The sequence below is a fragment of the Lissotriton helveticus genome, chromosome 3_1 (genome assembly GCF_964261635.1).
Source record: "Lissotriton helveticus chromosome 3_1, aLisHel1.1, whole genome shotgun sequence".
Taxonomy (NCBI): Eukaryota; Metazoa; Chordata; class Amphibia; order Caudata; family Salamandridae; genus Lissotriton; species Lissotriton helveticus.
This window is the reverse complement of record NC_136061.1, coordinates 1,394,539,801-1,394,564,256: the sequence shown is the minus strand read 5'-3', so window position 1 is coordinate 1,394,564,256 and position 24,456 is coordinate 1,394,539,801. Positions and strand designations below refer to the sequence as shown.

The following is a 24,456-nucleotide window of genomic DNA, read 5'->3' as shown; positions in this document are numbered from 1 at the left end:
TTCTTTCAAGTGTCCCCCACTTTAAAGGCACCACTGGGTATAAGTACTAGACCGCTGACACCACCACTCCAGTACACTTCTGGACCAGTGACCACTCTGCCCGGAAGAAGATCTGCTGTGCTGCTGAAAGGACAGCCACTCTGCTGGAGTGCAGTTTTTCTGGACTCCTGCCATGTTGTGCTGTCATACTGCCAGCCTGGATGAGAAGGACTGGACCAGTAACACTTGAACCCAGCATGACTTGAAGGGCTTGCTGGCTTGCCTCCTGATCTAAAGTCTTAGGGACATAAAATACTTCCAACCCTTCTGCTGCTGCATCTGGACTCTGCCATCTGAGAATCTGCCCTACAAAGTGGTGCCAACCCAGTTCTGGACCCTTGGAAGTGAAGCCTTAGGTGCTTGATTCAACAAAAGCCATGCATCCGCTCCGAAATCGGCGATCGATGATGTTGCACTGACCAGAACCAGCATATCGCATTCAGAACCAGTGCATCGAACTCGGAATGGACACATCTTCTGCTGCAGGAGCAGAGTCAACACATCGCAATTGGAACCAGCGCATCGTACTCAGAACCAATGTGTCACCACTGTTGCATGGAGAACATTGGCCCGTCTCCTACACTGCGTGGCTCGACACCGACTCATCTCTTTAGGGGCACCCTGCATCTTCTTCAACGGCGATGCAGCCTGTATCAAGGTACTTTTTTTAGCGGGCCTACTGGCATACCCTATCCAGCTCCATTGTGATCAGCCTGCACTTTTGACTGTCCAGGGCTGGCACCACCAGATACCCCAAATAAGAGCTTATTGCTTCTAAGTGCCATTTTACAGTTTAAAAAAATAGAAAATCATATCTAGACTTCTACTTAATGGATTTTTGTCATTTTGGTCCTGTTTTATTAATTAAATTAGGTTCTAGAGGGGCGTGGCCAGGAATCATCGTCGACCGGATGTGACTCCTATCGGCTCCGTCCCAAGCCCCACAGTTTCTATGGCTTGAGGCATCCTACAGTGTACTCTGTCTGCCCAAAGGTGCAGCAAAGTGTGGGGGAACTGCGGCACATTGATTTTGAGCTCAGCGTAGCCTGCAGGGAACAGCGACTGAATGACCGCAGGTCGGGGCTGCCCTGGCAAGCTCTCCATAAAATGGTGGCCCTTCACATTAGAAGGGCCGTGAAGCCACGTAGATGAGCCACCGTGACTTCGCACGAGATGCCTAGACGGCTGGAGGTCCTGGATGTGTCCCCTTGAGAGCTCCCACTGGGCACAGTAAAGCAGCGGAGCATTAGATGACAGGCGGGAGGTCGCGGCCACCCCTCCTGACCCGCGCTCGGAAACTGGTGCAGGAAGCGAGTTGGCTGTAGGAGGCCTCGGCAACGCTGAAAAGGGCATGAGAAGAGCTGCAGTTGTGGCTATCCTGGGCATACTTTGCTGGTCATAAGAGTGGCGCCCCTGGGTCCCCCCCGAAGCAACACAGTGAGTGAGACTGCTGGGACATTACGGCAACATGGGGCCTAGGTGGGAGTTTGGCGGCACATTTGAAGAGGCCGGGGCAGTGAGGGGCCCCCCTGAGACTTTACTCATCCCCATCTCCTGCTTGTGCGAGTCACTCCTCGCCAAGAGGGCCTTTTGGTCGGCCAGGACCTGACATTACTGCTGGATTCACTGGGTCATCTCAACAGGCCCAGTTTGACAATCTAGGCCACAAGGCGCCTGCAGCTACGATGGCTGCCATGATTGCAGTGTGAGCCTCGCGTTGCTGGCGAGGAGAGGCGCAGTGGAGGATATCTCCATCCTCACAAGAGCTCCAATGTGAGTACCTGGCTCATGGGTCGTACTTATCAGGGGCCCAGGGACTAACTCAAGTGTGAGGTTCCGTGCACTGGATGCCTGACCTTAACATGGTCGCAAACACCTAAGAACATTCAGGAAAGGGATACACTCAGCAAAAGTTACCCGACTAGCCCCCCTTTCCATCAGTTGTATCAAGGAGTGTGCAATCCTAAGGAGGGTACCGTGTAATCATGACTCTACATTAATTCATAGCTCACCATTATCAGGTGACCCCTGTGACAAGCTCTGATAGCCCAGACATCCTGATCTGGAGTCATACCTATATGGGCTTTTGGTGTGGGGTGGAGGCCTTGGGGAGACCGAAGAGCGCAAGGCCTGGTTCTGATTGATTGTCGGGGTGGCCAGGAGCTGACCACGCTGAGCTTCCACTTATGCCACCGAAAAAGACCCCCAACAATAAAGTCTCCAACTATTTTGCGGCAGCGGAAGCGGGACATCCAGCGATGAGGTGGCGCAACCCTCAGGAGCAATGGCACTCACCAGGGAGACCTGCCGGCATCCCTTCGAGAATTAAAAAAGGAGCTCCACGCTGACATAAAAGCCGACTCGGATGCCTCCTTTAAAGCATTTCAGGCGGAAATGAGGGAGAAAATGACAACCCTGCAGGCAGATGTGGACTCGGTTGGTGCCAGAACGCTGGATCTTAAGGCGAAAGTGCAGGACTTAACGGCTCACATTCAGCCCCTGGAAGAGGGGTCTGCGGACATAAGGGGTCATCTGCATGCCACTTTGCTCAAATGTGAAGATTTAGAGAACAGATCCCGCCGGGATATTATCCGCATCCGTGGCCTGGAGGAAGACTGTGAGGGGCCAGATCTGGAGGCCTTTGTGGTGGGCCTCTTCTTCTCGGTGGTGGGTGAGGGATGACCCAACATAAGGCTGGAAAGAGTACATTGTGTGGGGCCACGGATTCCTGGAGAGAGCAGGAGACCCCGGGACGTTCTTGCAAAGTTTACCTCCTTTAAAACCAAAGAGTTGGTCCTGCAGAAGGCTAGATCCATGGACAAAGTCACTTTTCAAAATGTTACATGTGTACTCTTCCAAGATGTGGCCCAGGCCACCCTGGCTCGCCGGCAACAGTTTCGCCCGATCACAAATGCCTGCGAGAGAAAAAGGTCAAGTATAGATGGACCTACCCATTTGGGATAACCTTCCAATGGGAAAGCAAACAGGTACACTGCACAGAGTTGACGAAAGCGGCGGACATCCTGGGCATCGCAGCTCTAGTGCCTGATGGCGCTGCCACTTCGGGGGCCACGGATTGAAAGAAACAGCGAGAGTGACAGGGGGCGGTCAATAGAGGAGAGTGGGCCGCAAGACCAACAATAATCTGGACTGAGTTCCACGACCATGGGATCCTGAGCTATTTCCAACGATCAAGATGCTCTACCTCCCGTTCTCCTCCCCTGGGGGTGGACTAACATTGAGATGGAGAGTTGGATGGAGCTGAGGACTTGCAGAGCACGAAGCTGAGGGGGGGGCACTGTTCGTGACTCTAGTTCAGATGCCTGACCCCCTAGGCTGCATGAGCGAGCTCCGCTTGTTGTGAATGATGTATTGAGCGACAGGTGGCCAATGCGATAAGGAAATTCAGGTGGGAGGGTGGATGGAGTGTAGGACTTGCAGACTCCTGGACACAGGCGAGGCCACCGGAACTTGAAGTTTTGAATAGCTCACGTCAGGGATTTAAGTCAATAGATAGTCGCTAGTGGGTTGTATAGCAGCACAAAATATATGCCTTAAAGGATGTTATTGTGGGGGCTGGAGGGAACGGGATTGGCTATGTTCCACGAGTTTGACCTGGTAAGGAGGTTCCCCTCTGGGAGGGGAATTCTCCACACTTGAACTTCTTGTTTGTTATGTTTTGTTAAGTTAGTTAGATGTTATGGTGCATTTTTTATTCTTTTGTTTGTGGGCTGGGGCGGAAGCAGGAGGGGAGGACTGATGCTTAGTTTGTGTAGGGGGACTTGCGAGGGGGATTTGGTTGCAGACAGATATCCATGGCTGTCAGGACTCTAATCTGGAATGCCCGGGGCTTAAATTCCCCTAACAAACGTCAAAGCCTTTGGAAATATTTGCTAGACCATAATGTCCAGATGGTGGCTCTACAAGAGATGCACCTTAAAAAGTCAGAGGACCAACGGCTGCACCACAAAGCCTACCCTCTTATCTTTAGAACCTCTCACGCCTCCAAACAAAATGGGGTGGCTCTACTTTTCCACTCAGGGGTCCCGTTTCAGGCACAAGGTACTTATGCTGATAAAGCAGGGAGACACATTATGGTTCGGGGGGAGCTATGGGTCCGGCAATGTACTTTCACAGTCATCTATGCTCCAAACACAGGCCAACAGGACTTTATTTTCTCCTTCCTAATGGCTTTGGGAAATTTTGCGCAGGGGACATAATGCTCTTGGGTGACTTCATCCTCATCTGGGACCAGGGGCTGGACACGACTCATCACTTAGGGCCTCGGGAGGGGTCTTTGGCAAGGCACTCAAGTCACAGCTCCAATTCATGGGACTGAGGGACGTATGAAGGGAATCTAATCCTAATAGTCGTGACTGCTCCTTTTTCTCCCATTCCCACAGAACATACTCTTGCATCGATCACATCTTTATGAGCCAATCTCTGCTTCCCTCGTTGCTGCAAGCACACTTCCACCCGATATGCCTATCTGACCATGTGCCCCTAGAAATTACACTTACGTGGCCAAATCCCAGCCCAAAGCATGCGCAATGGTATTTCCCCAACTTCCTTTGCAGGGACAGACTCCTACGGGAAGACCTCAGGAAATCTATCAAGGACTTCTTCGCACACAATGACCCGGAACAGACTTCTTATGCCACTACCTGGGATGCACTCAAAGCAGTAGTTCGCTGTAAATGCATTGAGCTGGCTACTACTCTAAGAACGCGGCAACCTAATAGGGACCTTAATAGGGATGATTTGCGCCAATTATCATTCGCCCAGATCCGGGTCCTGGTGAATAGCTCTGCGTCCCCTCCTTTGGCTTAGCACGCGGGACAAGGGAAGGTTATCCATTGTCCCCCCTCCTATTCACCTTGAGTATCGAACCCCCAGCACATAAAATTAGAGGAAATCCAGATATCCAGGGGATATGTTTTGGCTCAGATGACCTTAAGATTACGCTCTTTGCCGACAAAGTGCTTCTCCCAGTCACAGAACCAGAGATATCTCTCCCAGCTATACAAGGGGAGCTCCGGCTCCTTGAACAGGAGGCGGGGTTTAAGATTAACCTGGCCAAATCCTGTTTACTGAACCTGTCCCTTTCTAAAGAGGAGTGGAGGAGGGTAGAGGGATAGTCACCCTTTAGCTGCACAACTAAAGAGATCACCTACCTAGGTATCAAGCTCACCCCCGTATCGCAGACCTATACAAGGCCAATTTCCCTCCCCTTCTACGCCAGTTAAAAATCGACCTGGGCAAATGGAGCGCTGCTTACATTTCCTGGCTGGGCAGGATTAACGCCATTAAGATGAATGCACTACCCCGATTGCTCTACCTCTTTCAGGGTTTGCCCATTCCGGTGGAGGAAGGTCTCTTTCGGGATCTGCGCCAAATGCTTACTAAATTTATATGGTTGGGGAGGAGGGCCCGTTTGCCACACCGTCTGCTCACGAGTCCACGCAAGTATGGGGGCCTGGCGCTGCCAGATTTTAAGGGGTATTATAGTGCGGTGCAACTGCGCGTTATCACTGAATGTTCGCTGCGGGCCTCAGAGAAACACTGGCTACACATGGACAGACAGATAACGGGTTGCACTAATTGGGACCTTTTATGGAAGCCAAAACATGATAGACCGGCCAAGGCATACATTAGTACTCCCACATCCACTACATAAACGTGTATGGGATGTTCTCACTAGGAGGTTGCATCTCACTACCTTCCCCTCCCCCTATACGCCCGTACATTTTAATGCTGCCTTCCCCCTTGCCCTTCAAGAAGGACCCTTTAAGGCATAGCGGGAGGGAGGCTGTCATATGATCTCCCACTTATTTGAGAATGGCTAGCTTCTCTCCTTCCAAGAATGTAAAAAACAATTTGCGTGACTGCCAAGGAAGTAAACCATTTCTTGCAGCTTAAAACACTGGGTGCAGCAACCACTGGTGCGGCTGGCCGTCACCAGAAATTTGCTCCCCGTAGAGGAATTTGCCTAATCTGGATCCACCTCCAAGGGATGCGTCTCCTTTCTGTATGCTCTAATTCAATCTTTGAGTCTAGATCGACCCCGCGTCATAAACGATTCTGGGATACACTTATAGATTTCCCCTTAGCGGAAAAGCAATGGGAGCATTTAAGCAAGGATGTAGGGAAAATGTATTGCTCTATGTACCTAAGGGAGGCACACTACAACCTTATATATGATTGGTACCTATACCCTCAGAAACTACATAGGATCTTTCCCAATACGTCAGATAAGTGCTGGTGGGGATGTGGCCTGTTGGTTGATTTTCGCCACATTTGGTGGGACTGCCCCTCAATACAGCCGTTCTGGAAAGAAAAACAAGAAGCACCATCGTTAACACAATGGCACGCAAGGCTGTGGAGGGCGTTGGCGTGCTTGACTAACATAGTGTACGACACCAGAAAGGGCTTTGGATATATATGGTCCCCCCTGGTGAGCTACTTGTCGGAGGGACTTCCACTGATGGAGTGCGCCCCACGGCTTAGGGCCCTCAACCTGTTCCTTATTTAAGTCCACTGCAGCTAAATTTGCATTCTCTTTATTATTTCCACCATGACATCATTGCTTTTTTTGTTTTTAGCTATGTTAAGTTTCCTTTTCAAGTTGCTCTCACTGGAGGGCGAATTGCAGGACAGGTGCGGGATACTGAATGCAACACATTAAGATTGTGATGATTATAAATGGGCTTTGCCATTGACCTTGTGAACAAGCTGAAACCCGCATGTGAGATCAGTAACTCTTGGCTTATTTCAGTTAACCGTTGCATGTGCTCTGCATTTCTATATAAGTTGCACAAGAAAATTCATATAAACAGAATTTGACATAAATTAGGTTCTATTTTTCTTACCTACTGTGGAATTCTTTTGTGTGGTGTTTTTGCTGTTTTACTGTTTGAAGTGCTGCACAAATACTTTACACATTGCCTCTAAAGTTAAGCCTGACTGCTCCGTGGTGAGCTACCAGAGGGTGAGCACAGGTTAATTTAGGGTTTACCTGTATGTTATCCTGACAAGGATTTTGGTTGTTGCTTGACTAGGGCTCATACGCCAGTCAACCTACAACCCAATTTCTAACAACATGGATTTGAGATCGCTGCAGGCAATGTTTGTGGTAATATCAGGGTTATCAATAATGAAAACTGTCCCAGCAGACTATAAAGAAGGCCCACAAACAGCCAAAAATACGCCTCACACAGTAAGCTGTCAGGCTAGCCCTTCTGCAACTGCCTGATTGCCCTGTAGGCCAGCGTGACCCTCTACATGACTCCATAAGGGAATCTATTTTGAAAAGAGATAAAAATGTAAGGGTATGGGCTAAGGCACTGCCCTTATACGTGGAAGTTGATCAATTATCAGTTGTGCAAGCTTTATATGCTGGTCAACAAATGAAAAACATTCTTCTGTGCGTATGTATGCACTGATAATGGAGGTCCAGGAGAAATTGGGTGGGACATGTTGAGTCTTTAACATTTAATTGAAAAGTCACATGTTACAACTGACCCTGTATTGAATGCATAGCGCCATCACCTAGTGTGGAAGGTGGGTATGATTAACGAATGGCCATGTCACTAAGCTTGTAGGGTGATTGCAGAGTTGTGCCACAGGTGACTTCAGGATGAGACACCCAAAGCAGCCCTGGCAATTTTGTCAGACCAGCCCCATCTGAGACGGGTGGGGGTTGCAGGTGTGAAGTACTGCTGCTTTTGTTATCAGGGCCGATATTGCAGCACTGCTGCAAAACCGGCCCCCACCCTTCCAGCCTCCCGGGGAAATTCCTGATGCACTCTACGGCCCGTCTGGCCATGGGTGAGTTGGTAGAACAAGATAAAAAATTTCTCTCTAGTGAGAGCATGAATATACCACTATACGTAGCTTCCTATCTGGGGGTATATCAACTTTTTCACATCTCCCTCATCTAGAATGACAGCTGAGTTCTCCTGAGTGAAGCGCGCGAGTGTGTTAACTAGGCGGCAGGTGTTTTAATTGCTTTGTCTCTTTGACTCCACAGGAGCGCCTCCTGCTCTCTGTACTTCCTCGTCATGTTGCCATGGAGATGAAAGCCGACATTAATGCCAAACAAGAGGATATGATGTTTCATAAGATTTACATTCAGAAACATGACAACGTGAGGTAAGAAACTATTGCCTAAGCATTGCAAGCTGTGGTGGGGAGTGGCGTGCCTACACTGTGGTTAGAATTAATTGTCAACACCAGGGGTGTACAACCTATGTCCAGAAAGTCCGGATCCTTGAAAGATATTCAGGAGATCCAGATAAATGTAATTGTTCCCACAATGAATTCAATTGGTGCTGATTTACATATTCAATGATTTCCCTGAAAATGTGATATAGATCCGATCCTTCTGGCCCTGTGTAGGCTCCCTTCAGTTACACTTTGCACGAAGATGGAGGGAAAACATGTGCACCATTTACACTTTGTTTGGAATCCTGGTTAAAATATCCAAATTTAAAGTAAGTGCTCTGTGATCCCATTCTCCATTTTTCTTCTTGAATTGTATGAACGGCAAAGCACCACGAGCATCATGCAACAATTCTTGTTGAAAGTTGGATCTTTGAAAATAGTGACCGCATCTTGTCATTCTGAAGTCTTCAAGAGTTTTATCCGGTCGCATTTTGCACTGATTTGCAAAAGATTGTCTCCAAAATAATTTTCTACAATACTAGATCAGTATTCGATTGTCCTGCTGAGAATATTTGAAACATTTTTGGTTTATTGCGTCTCTTGCAGTAGAAGAAATTAGAATTCTGAATGCTACTAATCTTAAATATTTAGTGTAAGGGTTCAATTGTTGGGTATCCTAAGGTCTCTGAGTATGGCTGATCTGATGCATAGCTGCAAAGTTTTGAAGTAATCCTCCCATCACAGTATATTCATGGCAATAGTCGGTCCATTGATAGCTTCTTCTATCATAACCAAATCTCTATTCGCTGTTGGCCAAATGTGACCATTCATGAAATTGTCCGTTTCTGGCTGCACTCATCCTTATTAAATAAAGTCACTGTATCTCCAGAAAATGGTGTCTGCACCCCACTCTTTGTTGCCATCCACTGCACTTTTTTTATTTCATCTCCAAAGGAAGGGAGCAGGAAAGGCACGACTCGTATCCCAGGTTACCACTGTTCTGCACAAGACTACAGTTTTGCGCTCATATACTGAGATTCTGTCTAACCTTGATTATTGCATGTTTTTTAATGGCCAATATCAATAAAGAATATATCTTAAAGAATATATCTTGAAGCTCTGTACTTGACTGCTCTTCATTTTATTACCAGACCCAGCGGCCTCCTCTAAATTAATCACCCTTTTCTATATGCCATTGTGACTCCTCCAATCTTCATGAGCATTCATATACACTAGACTTTGACTATCAAATCTTATGGAGATTTGAAAGCATACTGTTACAAGTTAACATAGTAAGATACATTTGACCTATACACATCACAATCTCTACTCCGTTGTGTTTTCCATTGCTCTGCACTGAATTACAAATGCTTCTGGTATTTGTTTTCCTTACCAAAGAACGCATTCCACATTTCATTTTCGCACATTCTCTTTTGCATTGCATCTCTTGTAGCGGGTGCTAGGGCTGCACCCCCCCCACCTCCTTCATTGGTTCTAAAGGTATGTACCCCTCTATACCCCACAAAGTGGAAGACCACCTCTAGCATCTATACTTGCCTCTTCAGTAAGATAAGATTTCAATCACATTTTACTACTCCTTTTTTTTATAATAGTGGGACAAGACAAATCCCATTTGTAAAGGACTTCACTACCACAACACTCCTCAAGCACACTTCTGACTACTTTGGTAACATCCTATAGAAGACCTCCGTCTTTATGATTGGTGGAGGGCATCATACGATCAGGCTATTGATTCAGTGATTGATTTGGTATTTTTGGAAGACTTCTGTTCCATGGCAGCTGATCTCCATCGACTGTTTATGAAGAAACAATATATATGTATTGTATATGTTTTGTACTTTAATGTAGTTTGTTTGAATAGGTCTTCAGGCAGCAATGTCACTACGTGGTGGTATGGCATGCAGGTGGAATGAAATGAGGCACAAGGGTTCTGGTAGAATGTTGGGAGCAGACTGTGGTAGGGTTGACAGTTGGTGAGGACCTTTGCTAAGGTAACCACTCATCAATAAAGTAGCTCTCTTCTGAAAGGAGTGTGGCTATTTACTTTCTGGTGGACACCTCCGCTGCATTTAGTTCTCTGAGAGTCTCTACAAAAATGCACCTGCCTCCTCTTCACACCTGCTCAAAACATCAGACGTGTCTGTTGAGTGATCATTACTTTTACAGCCTTCTAACTCAATGCCTTTCTGTGTTTCATGCACTCTGTCTGCACCCTTCCTCACAGACCTTTTAAGAACTGGGCCTGATTTATTAAAGGCTGGAATGGATAAAAAGGAATGCCCACTGAACTGACATACATTTTAGACGTTCTGATAGATTCAATTCTGAAAAAGCATACATAGCTTTGCCAGTGGTCCACAATGTATTGGCTGCATTTTTTTTTACTTTCAGAAATATCACCAGGAATGAATGTTTACTGTCCCTTTTTCGGGGGTATAAGATGTGGTATACTTCCCATTAATATGTCTTACAAAGGCTAGGTTCATAGTAACGAAAATTCATATTCATGGAAAAATGATGACCAATTTAACAGTGTTACAGTTGAGGGTGGTTGAGGACCCCCACCTATAGTGTAGTTCTGATAGTACCCTTTCATGCAGGACCTACGCTGTTTACGGATAACATATACTGTGGGCTTGGTGACAAACTGACTCTGTACACCCCCACTGAATATGTCAGCCTATGTTTTCGCATTAACTAGCTTGCAGTGCCACTAGAATCTCCTGTTATCAGAGAGATTAGTTTTTGGCAACCTCAGAACATAAGAACCTCATACGCATGGAAATAATACACTATTTTCACTCAGTCACTCATGCTTGCCTGTTTTGCTGTTAGAGAGATACACAGAAGAAACAGTTGAGCGTGTTTAAAATAAGAATTGATTGTACTGTTCTTCTTCTAATGTAAAATAAGTGCATTGCTACAACTGTACCACAGTAGCAGAGATATAGAACCAGCAGTACAATGAATAAAAAGAAATAGTATTGTTCTACCATTCTGCAATAGTCATGAACACATACATGAAAATAAAATGCATTTATGAAATAAAGTGCGTACTCCTAAGATGCCTGTCTAGATGTACCTAAGAGTACCTAGTATGTGAGTAGGTGCAAAAGAGCCTAAGTCTAAGAACCTAAGTCTAAGAGCCACGAATCCCATTAGGATTTAGTCGAACCCCCATACCTGAATAGTGAGAGTGTGGGACTTTGTCCTGGACTTGAGCTGGACACCCCGCAAGGGATCATCAGACCACTGTCAGTGAAGTACCGGGTTATTTAGAACCCAGCGGTGCCAGGGGACACACCCGAAGACTTCGGATTCTCCTGTCTCAGACTACAGAAACACAGAAACTTCTTGGTGACGTCAAAGATCAGATTTATTGGCTGCAGCCAGTAACAGGTATCCTAGAAGTACAACACGGTGTATGTTCTCAGGAGACTGCTCAACTTTACAAAGCTAGTCATCCCTTTTTATACCAAATATTATGCTTCAGGCAAACATTCCTTATTTACAATTGACCATTCACATGTTCTCATGAAAAAACGCAGAATCATGATGATAAGCCCATTTTTCAGTTTGCCAGCCCACAATCAATTTTTAGTCAAACCCAACATTCTTCATCAGACAGGTCGAGCGAACCCACCATAAAACCGGGCACCTCCCCATCGTAAACGGACCATAAAGAAAAGAGCAGAGACAGGTGTGAGCAAGATAAGACACAGCTGTGTGTAATAAAAGGTTTGATGGTGTCTTGTGTCTTGATCAGCAATCTTGATCAGCTACTGGGAAAGGAACTGGCTTAACAAGTTTGGCTTCAGGCAAGAGGGTCGCTCGCTCAGATCATTCTGAAGTCAGCTAAAGTGTACGTGTGCTTGGAGACTCGTTCGGCCACTGTCATCGGCCTATGTGAGGGCAACCACAAAATGGCTGCCGTTCAGAAAATGGAACCCGAGGGTTCAGAACGGAAACTCTGATTTCACGGTGATCTCGTCACTCGAATATGACGAAAATACCCGTATACCTTACACTTGCCATTTTCGGTCTAATGTTACCAAAATCGTCATGATACGATGACTTTTATGAAACGGGTTCAGAATTTCAGTACCTCATCAGCTGGAGCGATGGCATGCCGTAGCCACAGCATCTCTGGTCAGTGTGTCAGCCTTGAAGTCTTTGTTCCCTCCTGCCTACTGATAGCAAGAGGTGCTTTTTTTATGCAGTCTACGTGCGTATGTTCCCCATTGTTCAGTATGAGGATGACGGAGATTAAACCTTGTGCATCGATAGGAGAGGTGAAGTGTACCTCCTGGAGAGTGTACTCATAAATTATTCATATGCGCTAAGGATGACATCTTAGCAATATCGATTGGGAAAAACCTACCGTCAGCATGGAACTAGGTGAAAGGTTTAGTCCATAAAAGGCTATAGTCCTTATAAGGCGTTATGCCCAAACAAGGCAGTCTGTCCATTTTTGGAGTTATGTCCTTATAAGGCTCGTTCATATTAAATGACGGGGAGATGATGTAGGTAAAGTGTACGATGTTCCCTGGACCTATATCAGGGTATAGATATGAAAAATAACACACCATGTACGGTCATTTAGGACCCATATCTTCAGCAAACACCTCAAGAATCTCAGCAACTGCCTGAGCCATAAACCTACATAAGGTTGGTCTGTAGGGGATCTGTGTACTCCCATATCCAGAAGCTGCCAAGAGATGCAAGGCCTGATATTTCTCCTAAAGTCTATAACTGGGGCAACTGGATTTATGCAACAGTAGAGGACCAGATTATGCGATAGGGAGACTAAAGTATGTAACCAGAAATGTCAATTATGTGACATAATGGAACACATACAAAGGCAGTGCTACTTTACTAGTGTTTTTAACACACAGTCATGGTGTCCAGGCCAATTAGCATTAGTTTAAAACCTGAAGATGGCACTGAGCAATTGAAAGGGGACCAGTTGACTTTCGCAAAGTGTCTGCTTGTGCACAGTTCCATATGCGGTACCTTTTTGGAGTACCTTGTGGTTCATTTGGACTATAACATTTTTTTGCTGCAATCTAAATTATTCTGCTGAAAGTGGATTATGTGGCAGGTGCGGTAAATCCATAATTCTGCTGAAAATGCTGCTTCTGCAGATTCCCATAATTCCAGTGTCCGTGGCTGTACCAAAACATGCCAAATGTGTCCAATGAGTAGATGGGAAATGTTTCAATATACACAGTTCAGATTTTCACATATATGTGGGATCTATTTACCTGTGTGAGTTTATGTGGCGTAATGCAGGCTTAAAAGAGCTACACATGAATGGTCGATTTCTGACGAACTGGCCAGCACAATAGCGATTCCGTCACAACTCAACAGAGAGATCATTATAGGTATAGCAACAATAGCTGTTGGCGGGTCTATCATGAACATACCTTGGTTAGATTCTCCCTATAGATGTAGGAACCAATCATGGACAGTAAAAAAAAATGTGGGAAATTTTAAAAGATCCGTTTATATATTAATCTAATATTTTCTTTCATTCCCTGAGGTCTTTGAAAGCAAATCATCTTTGCCCAAAGTGAACAGAAGTACACGGAATAAATGCATTGCACCTTTGTTTCCACAAAGGTCACACTCAAAGAAAGAATATTCAGATATTGACCTATCAAAATTAAGTTCCTCCAGAATGAGAGGGTGAAGAAATGACATAAATTAGGCAATTTTCACGTCATTGCTGCCTAAATCTTTCCGCATAGAATTTTTTTGTGTAATTTCTGAAAGCGAAATGTAGACTGTGAGCAGTCTCAAAATCCTGTGATTATGGGGAAAATCACCTACCTTCCAAATGAGTGGGTCCTTAATTGGTGCTATAAGCACCGGTGCTGAGGATTAGGTGTTGGTGCTGAGCATCGGAAAGCCCCTGCTCAAATTAAGCACAGAGTGTGAGGGTTTGTGCTACACTCATCCGGTTACTGTTCTCCTATTGGATGCACCTTCTTTTATTGCTCCAACAGAGAAGTAATAACGATTGCGCTGTAATTTAGCCAGAGGATCACAAATGTCCCTTCCAACAACCAGGTATTTGACGAATGAGGCGTACATTCGGGGACCAGCCTGTGCACAGTCGTACAAGTAGTTTGACAGGGACATGGTGAGGGCTCTAAATAATACTCTATTAATAACGTCCTGAGGGTCTTGTGCTATCAATTCTAAATATGTTTTAGGGCTATCCTAGGATTCACGCGTTATTGGGATCTAAACATACTCTATTAATAACGTACTGAGGGTCTTGTGCTATCAATTCTAAATATGTTTTAGGGCTATCCTAGGATTCACGCGTTATTGGGATCTAAACATGACTAGGCACAAAATTCATTTTTCACCTGTGAAATTTTGTGAAGGTGATCAACTTTGAGACTTAAAGTTGCAGAGTTTTTCATCTTTCCATAATATCACCTGAGCGTGAACATTCTGCTATTAGTAATGATTTTGCATGCACATATTGCTGGGAGGCAAATATTCTACAGAAAAGGAGGATTTGCTTGTTAATGCCCTACAAAACCTACATTTCACGAGCATTTCACACTAAACGCAGCCATTGTCATGGAGAATGCTGCTGGCCAATGAAAAAAACAATACTTTATTCAGCCATATGTCTATTTAAACATTTCGGAAAGCTGGTAAACGATATTATAATTATCTAAAAGGCCCGATTGGCCGTTAGTGTTCCAGACACACCTCTTATTTCTTTCATAAAACACAACCCGCTACACCAAATTATGTTATGAAATCCCACTTCTCCAGTACTCCTCTCGCTTTCTGAGGAAAGCACCTTTCTTTTTAAAATTAGAATTTGCTGCTTTAGTTGAATATACTCCAGTGAGATACATCCAAATTTCTATGTTGCAACATTAACAACTTTTATTTTCATCGTCCTCTAATAGAATACCTGAGACTCCTGGGGACACGTTTACTCCCATGCTCTCACCCAAGCATAATAGACTTTCAGACATTAGTCCTAGGAAGGTTACAAAGTTGTTTCCTTGTGGTCCAAAACTTCTTCCCTTGAATCATTCTTCCTGTCGTTAATGTATCCTACCAATGAGAACTTCACTATCAGTTGTCTGATGCAAAACAAGTGTCTAGTCACTAACAGCAGGCTTCTGAAGTTGCAACATCTGCAGCAAAGAGAAGAAAAACATCTTGAACAAAAGAACTATTCAATGTGAAAAAAAGACTTTTCTGTGTTAATGTATTATTTCTAGTTAACATGGCATCAGCAGTTAGGCTCACTTAGTCCTGCACTTTATTTACATGCAGGCCTATAATAATTAAGTATAGTTACCTACTACAATTTTTTCATTTGAGCATGTATTATTTTAAAAGTAAAGTCATGCACATTAGTAATATGTGTTTTCGATAGTAGATACAATTTGTTGCAGCAGAATACTTGTCAGAGATCTGTTAAAACCTTTTCTGTGGACTTGTATGCAACAACCCCAGAGAACTATGCCTAATAACATTTATATGAATCAATAAAAATGCAAATCATTTACATTAACATGCCAAAGCCAATAATCGTAAAGCACCCCATGACGGTGCAAAGAATCGCCTGCGTTCATCAGAAGAAACCGTCTTCTCTTATAATTTCACCAAATGAGGCTTGGGCTAATAGCAGTGAATACATAATAGTAATTTAATATTTCTGTCCCCAAAGGAATATAATTAAGGTGCTCTTGCTTTTTATTATAGAGTCAATATGCGTGGCTTGTTGTGGTTTAATGCCTTCTTTATTTAGCCTACAGGGACACTGATAAATTGTGCATCACAAGCAAGCATGCCATACAGTAGGCATTGGATAATGCAAAGGTAAGTAATATACACTCCCTATACCAAATGGCTATATGAAGGTGGCTCATGCAGATCTTATTAATATTTTATAAAGGGGGGGAATCCAGTATTTAGAAGAAAACTTCTGTTTACCAAGTCTTGCATGATAATAGCTAGTCTCAATATGCATTCTAAAATTTTGCTATGTTAGATGACATCTTCTAGGGCATTCCTGCACCATACAGCTGTTTTTAAAGACAAGGGATTTTTGGATTACATCAATCCATCACTCACAAGATCCTTGTACCTGAAATTTAGATATGGTGTTTTGCCCTTTGCCAATTCACATCTATTTGGTCCTCATCCTCCACCAAGTCTTCATTATGTCCTTTATGCTGCTTGGTAGTAGAATCCGAGGAACATTTTTTGTTCATTTGACCTGATTACTTTAGATGCAGGGTTAAATGGGTTGTTCAGCTATAGCGTAATGTGGGCAGATTGGACAGGATAAATGCACTAAGAATTTGCAAAACTGATTCAAGGATAATGCTTGAGGATTACTGCCACTACGGGACTTGCTGTCTTAGCCTGCTGTCAGCCACCATCCAGGAGGAGGGGCCATTGCAGCTGACAGTTCATGCTACTTAGAGCGCCTATCGTCACCCGCGACCCGGGACACTTGAGGATTACGGCTGATGCAGGACTCACGGTCCCAGCCTGCCATCTGACATCTTTCAAGAGGGAGCGGCCATTGCAGCTGACAGCCCGCGCTACTTAGAGCACCTACCATCACCCTCAGTGTGGAACACTTAAGGATTACGGCCGCTGCAGGACTCGCTGTCCCAGCCTGCCATCATCCAGTAGGAGTGGCCATTGCAGCGAACAGCTTGCGCTACTTAGAGCACCTACCATCATCCGCGGCACGGGGTGTGCACAGGAAATGTCTGGGCCAAGGGCAAGACCATCCCGAGCCCTTAAGCGACTGGAAGAGGCTGGGCTAGGTCAAACCTCTAATGTTGAAGGGGCTGTGAGTATTTTGCTGTCTTAGTCCATATACTGACGTCTGGCTTTTCCGTGGGCTCCTGGATCCCAAGGTAACTTTTGATCACAGATGGTGAAACGTAGAGGTGATACCATTAACACAGGCCAGAAGAGACCTAGAACGCAAAATACAATTTTATCCTTCTTAATAATGCTGTTGGAATGCTTGCGGATAAAATAACTCAGCTAGAAGACCAACTGGACATCCTTGTTACGCATACCCCACCAAGGAATTCCCCAAATGACATCAGGTCTGTGGATTTATTTGTACACGATTAGCTAGTAGTTTTGAAGGCATTAGAGCAATTGACAGAGGTGGGTCCTCAGTGTCATTATCATGAGTCGAGGCCTAATTCCCGGACCCAAAAGGGGCAATATCATTGTTTGCCATGCGGGCCGTGTATAGGCCAAAAAGGCAGTTTACCACCGGTCCATTGGGTCATCAAATCCTGGGAGGAAGTCTAAGAAAGCGGTGACAAATGGATAGAAAGTGTTGACTTTGGGTAATCTGAAAAAGTACATTGGGATTTTGGGTCACAACTCCAGTGTGTGTTAGCCCCTCTTATTAATTGTGTGAGGAAAATAAAGGAAAGGTTTGAGAAGGTAGAGGGTGAACTGGGGAAAGCAGTCGTTTTGCTTGGGAGGCTTGATGTGGGTAGCCATCAGCGGAATGCTTCTTCCCCTGGAATTCATCCTGAATCATCACAATCTTCAATTCAATAGACCCCAAGAGTGGAACCAGCAGCCTTTCAGGTAGCTATGGATCATCGGTCCAAAATCAGTCAAACCCAGCCAACTATACAGGATGGGGGTTCCAGCCCATTAGAGGGTGGGGCTAAGCCACTCGCCTTAATTCCTTCGACCACTGAGATGAACAGCAGAAGAGTAGAGGTGTCCCAACCCACAAGCTCCGCTCGAGATCAGATAGTGTTAGACCTCCAAGGGTGATCTTGCAATTACCCCCGGCCTCCACACCTTATGACTGGGTCATGGCGAATGTGCCCCAATTGAAACAAGGGTTAGGAGAAACTAACCACGAGCTGAAAAACAAAGTAGTACATTGGCTTGCAAGTAGACTGAGTTTTGTTAACTGTCTATGGCATGAGGCTTTGAGACCCTCACGGGTGAGTAGCGTGCTCTATAAGTCACTGTATTGTGATTCATTTTAGTAATTCATGGAGGGTGGGACAGAGTTTGTTTAATGTCAGGACCCTTCTCCTAAGGAGTTCTGAGATTGTACTGCTTCCCCTGGGATACTTTTACCCTCCCAACAGGCTGGTGTTGGGCAGTTTCGTAGGAGGAAAAGGCCACAGGCACCGAGAGAACTATTCATTCCGAAGAGGGTGGTTATCCAGACAGCCCAATTGTCCAGCTTAGTAATAGATTTACTCCTTTCTCGGACCTCATTGGGGTGGACTGACTACTCACTTTGGATACTGGAAATGAGAAGACACTCAATGGGACTGGGAGCTCGGTGCATACGTTGTTGTGAATACTAGGCTGGAATGTAGCAGTGGTGAGGTCCAAAATGACCGATGAACTTGCGGTCAAACATTGAGATTATTGGCCTGCAAGAGACTTGGGATAGCATGGGAGACTCATGTTTAGATGGTTATGTGGTTTTTTACACTTATGCTATACCTTCCCCCACAGAAGAGCTAACGGAGGGTTAGAAAGATTCATAAGTGTAGGATTAGGTTGTTATATGAGGATTGTTCTGCACCCAGCTATTAATGCTTTTGGGGTGCTTTTAACTTTTTCTCATAAAATCTTGATGTTAATTATTAATGTTTATAATTCACCTAGCTCAGAGGAAATGAGGGAGGGGGATCTCAGATCCTTTCTTGAAGGTTGGTTCATAGCCCATTCTACTGCACCTATATATTTGCTTGCAGGAGATTTTAACTTGCACCCCTTTATGGTTTGTAGGCCCAGCTTAGGGGAGGACAACTATTTTAGAGAGGGATCTGTCACATTTCACAAATACATGTTGAGGAGGGGTTTTAAAACTCTTCTGTTGGAATGCAATCTTATCAATCTTTTGCCCAATCAATCATTGTATTGGCCCGATATATTACCTACTTATAAGAACAGGGAATTTAGTTCTATCATATATCTTATATATTTTTCGGCCTGTTTTCTTTCTTTCTCAAACAATTTTAAAATTATTTGGGATATCACCAGTGACCATGATGCTCTTAAGGCAGAATTTAGGTGGTTTAATTAGGAGAAGGCTTCCTACTGAAGGAACAAGACCATAGGCTAAGCTGGGGAAGATTATTCCTGAGGAAATTGTTGCAGTCCTGCAGCAGAGACTTTGAAGCTTGTCTTCGGTGGGACAGCCCTGGTTATGTTATTTTGGCAGCCGCCTTAAATATCTGTATGAGGTCAACGTTGCCCTTACAAAGAAAGGGAGAAGGGCTGTTAAAGAAGGGTAAAATGGTTCGATAGGAAAGTCTCTTAGGCCCGTACCGCTCTGATGTTAGTTCTACGTCAACGGCCGAGATCCCATGGCAAGCCAGATTCCAGTATACATTGGTATGTAGGGTGTGGAAAAAGGAGCTTAAAGATGAAGCCTGTGACCCATTGGTGTCTGCTTGTGACTCGAGAAATAGTGCTGCTTTTTAGAAAGTGGTTAATCGACCAATACTCACTGAGTTAGGAGACCCTGATATGGTACAGACCATTTCAGCACAGTCATGGTTAAATCATTTTGAAGCCATTTATGCAGCTAGTGAGGAGTCCATACCAGATGATCTTAGGGAACCTCTGAGAAGGGATGATCTTAATTTTGATATTCAGGAAGTCACAGAGGCTAACAAGGCTTTATCTTCTGGCAATGCGCCAGGCCTGGATGGGGTTTCTGGAGACCTTTTTATGAGTTTTATTGAGCTATGGTCGCCTGTTATAGCACAGCACTGCAATGAGGCAAAAGTCGGTTATAGTGCCGATTTTCAAGAAGGGTAATAGGGCAGACCCAGCTTGTTATCAGCCTATTTCTTTATTGGACACCGAGTTAAAGATTGTTGAACGGATAGTGCTGAAGCAACTTAATGATTAGCCGGAGATAGGAAAGACTTTATCAAACATTCAATATGGCTTTAAACCAGGGCAGGGAAAGCTCAAGCAAAACCTGAATCTCTGCCTGCTGATCTCTAAATACATGGTGGCTAAGAACGAATCAGTTCATTGGCCTTTCATGGACCTCAGCACAGCCTCTGATACAGTGGAAAGATAGAAACTTTGGGCGTGCATGGGGAATTGTGTGTGGAGACTCATATTGTGTCGTTTTTGCGTACTTTACATGCTGGCTTGAAAGCCTCAGTTAGATATGGTCCATCAGGGGAATGCACAGAGCCCTTAAGTCTGGGTCAAGGAGTTCGCCAGGAATGTATTTTAACCCCTATGCTTTGTATTCTCTATGTTAATCAGTTAGAGCGATTTTTAGTGGAAAGATGTGAAGATGTTCCAGATGTATCTGACAGGCTGGTTCCTACATTGCTCCACGCTGATGATACAGTGCTTATGGCACATACAGCGAATGGTCTGTAGCTTGTATTTTATGTTAAAAACTAGAAGGTAACTGTTATGAACTAGAGAGCACAGCAGGTAAAGGGTATCACTACTCAGACTTTTGTAATGGTGCTCTAAATGAAACCAGGTTGGTTACCACGACAAGAAAGAAGAGCTATATAAATATGGCTCAGACAAATTCAACTACTTCCATTGAGCACTCAGAAGTCCACAAATACTTTTTCAAGCGATACAGTTCAGTTTTTATTTTTCTTGATTCAATTTATCTTCTTCATTGAATTACAGTCTTCAATATATCCATCAAATCAAATACAGCCAAAGTGCAGCCAACACTTCATTGAATTACAGTCTTCAATATATCCATCAAAATCAAAACGCAGCCAAAGTGCAGCCAACACGTGTTTCGTCTGGTCCCATTTGACCATTGACTTCCTCAGGACTGCAACCCAGAAACAAAGTACAGTAACCATTACTATTCAATTTTTACTTCTCTAGTTTGACAGAGATTCCAAATCTTTAAGCCTTTAACATCAAAGGGAAACTTCCCCAAACCAAACCAGTGAAATAGTCGAAATGAGAGTTAATAGTAGTTTGCTCACCACCAAGAAGTAGCATAGAGTCACCCGTTGTCTATATTAATACAGTATATTTTCTTTAGTATAAGTGTGTAGTATCTCACAATCTCTATGTAATTACAAATTAGTGTGGTATGGAAATTAGTATCAGTCAGGGTTTGCGACCATGCTAAAGAGCTTCATACCTATATGCCTTGACTTTGCGCCAGTAAACATCAGTTTGATCCAGTTCTTGATAATTATAAATCCATCTATAAATTAGCATTTAGAGTAAGTTATTACTGGTAGCACTGTATTTCAAAGTTTCTATCTACATATTCACTATTTCCATCGCGGTACTGGCTATTCTCTTACCTATTTTCAGTAGTGTGTATCCTGTCGAGTATTGTATTAAGAGGTGGGAGTGTCCGTCACCTGAAACAATATCAGATTGCCATCAGGTCAGAATCATTATCCTAATACTAGCCTAGCAGTTAGATGTTATCAAATATAAATAAGGAGAAGTCCTCACCTTTTTAGAAGCTATCCATCGCGTAGGATCGCGTATCTCTGTGTCAGCGTCCTAATGTGGCGCCATCTTACTATTCCTCCTTTTTATCAGCTGAAGGCAGGGAGCGCCATTTTGGTATTACCTATATCTCATTCGAGTATTACCAAGTTTGTGCCTTGCTAGAAGTAATATATATACTTCATCACTAAGTAGTAGTTATTTATATTCACGCGATTGTTATTCGTCATAAATCGATTTTAGTTTGTATAATTGCTCTATTTCTTAATACTATATAACGTTAAGTATAGTATTCGATCTAAGCTTGTAGTTGCGTAAATATGTCCGCCATCTTGAGACGGTCTGAATAAAGTATACACAAAGAACCTTTGTCATAGTTTGCTCCTAATATTTTAAGGAATTATATTTAAACTCAAAGGTAACACTCATGTTTTCTCTAAACCTACATCTCGTATTTATACTAGCACGAGTATTATTCATTTTAAATCAAACTTTGATTTTTTATTTTTTCTCTATTTCTAAATGATAACAAAAGTTCGATTCTATATTAACTAATTCATCACACACCTCATTAATGTGACTGTTATTTGAAAAACTGAGTTAGCACATCAGTCTAGCTAGTATTGGATATAAACAGTTGGTAGCTAGAAGTAACGTAAATACGTCCGCCATCCTATGACGGTCTTTTAAGAAGTAATGTCTTATGGTTTGCTCCTTGTAAAGTCTCATATCAGCCACTTTAATAGTCTTTTAAAGATTGCGCTCAGAGGTAACATTATGTTATCTCTATGGCAGCGTCACGTATATAAAGTATGTTCATTAGCGCAGGGCCAGGCACACTAGCAATATGCCCCGCACCGTCGCAACTATCTGACTGATATATGCTCGCAGTGAAACAGGAAATTCCAGTTTGGAAAGGGAGACATCAAATAATAAATCATCTAATTGCATTCATCAACATCGTATATGCAATCAGTCTAAGATAGCTCAAATAAATATACAGTCACTGATAATTGTTAACATAAACATTTGTCTATGTAGAACTGTCTTACAGGTTATACATAATGAATAAAAACAGTGTGATTTTATGCAAATACAGTATATTATTTGAGAATTGTAGTGGATCAGGTCATCTAATATAATCATCTAACATGCAATTTTCTGTTACTCATTCCCTAAGAAAAATTCATATTCATTATCTACATTTAGTCCCTTTTCTACAGCCTTAAGCTTGATCAACCATGTCACTTCATTTCTCCGAAGTGTCAGGATCCTATTCCCCCCTCTGGGATCTGGATATACATGATCAATAACATGATAATTGAATATGTGTTTAGCTCTTTCATGTGAATTCTTTATTAAATGTGAAACAGTGGGATAACGTGTATCCCCTTGTTTTATTGCTCTGAAATGCTCAGACATCCTATCTTTCAATCTCCTCTTAGTACTTCCTACATATATCTTGCCACAACTGCATACAATAATGTAAACAACAAAGGTTGTATCACAATTAATAAACTTGTCAATCACAAATTCCCCTGTATCGTTATAGTTAAACCTAACAACCTTTTTCTTGGCCCATCTACACGAGGAGCATTTTCCACATGTGTGGAAACCTATGGATCCAGATAGCCAATCTTTGTTTACCTGTCTCTTAGGGTAACTGGGACACAGTATATTGGCCAATGTCAGTCCTTTTTTGTATGTCACTGAAGGATATTCGCTAATGAAAGGTAAAAGATCTTTATCTAACATTAGAAGATGCCAATGTCTCTTTAGGATAGAGTAAAGTTTGTTACTGTCTTTACTGTAGTGTGTGATAAATCTTACTCTAACCTCAGAATCCTTCTTTTTATTAACAGGTTTAACTTTGAGGGTTTCTTTACGTTTAAGTTTAAGAGCTCTCTTAACAGCTATGTTTATCACTTTTTTCTCATACCCTCTTCTTAGAAAACGTCCTGAAATGTCTTTCATGTTTGCTTCAAAATCTAAAGAGCAGTTACGCCGGGCTCTCACCAATTCTCCATATGGTATTGTTTTCAATTGGTTGTTAGGGTGACAACTTTTAGCGTGAAGGACTGCGTTGCAGCTAGTCGGTTTTCTGTACATTCTACTTCAAAGATGACCATCTGCTACAAATAACTCAATATCTAAAAAAGTAATTTTCTCAAAATCGTACTGTGTTGTGAACTTAAGATTATATGTGTTATCATTCAGGTAGTCAAAGAATCCCTTTAGCTGTTCTACAGTTCCAGTCCAGATTAGGTGGCAGTCGTCGATTAATCGACCCTAGTAGTGAATATACTGGATCCATTCTTTATTAGCAATGCCCCAGATTCGCTCCGCCTCGTACCAGCCCATAAAAAGGTTGGCAAAAGACAGAGCGAATCTGGCTCCCATCGCTGTCCCGAGCTCTTGCCGGTACCATTTTCCATCAAATAGGAAGACATTATTTTTCAAAACTAGTTCTGTCATTTTTGATATATCATCTGTGTGTGATCATAAAATTCTGCTGCTCTTTTACTCAAGAAAAAGTCTAGTGCTTTGATGCCCAAATCATGATCTATATTAGAATAGAGGGACACTACGTCCAGTGTGGCTAGTATCATCCCATCGTCCCAAGGCATATCATCTAATAGATTCAAAATATACTTAGTGTCCTCAATAAAGGACGGTAAGTTATATACAAACTCTCTCAAGAAAGTGTCAATGTATTCGGACAGGTGTTCAGTTGGGCCACCTATGCCGGAG

At 43.5% G+C, this 24,456-nt stretch overlaps 1 protein-coding gene across 1 annotated transcript in view; it reads left to right on the top strand.

Annotated features, from left to right (window-relative positions):
- LOC144824255 (adenylate cyclase type 5-like) overlaps positions 1 to 24,029 on the top strand; it is an 883,805-nt gene extending 859,776 nt beyond the window's left edge. The window contains exons 3-5 of the mRNA XM_078683396.1: positions 8,069 to 8,190; positions 23,656 to 23,735; positions 23,923 to 24,029. Coding sequence (XP_078539522.1) covers positions 8,069 to 8,190; positions 23,656 to 23,735; positions 23,923 to 24,029 — 309 coding nt within the window. The remainder of the gene's footprint in view (positions 1 to 8,068; positions 8,191 to 23,655; positions 23,736 to 23,922) is intronic.
- Positions 24,030 to 24,456: the final 427 nt, after the last annotated feature.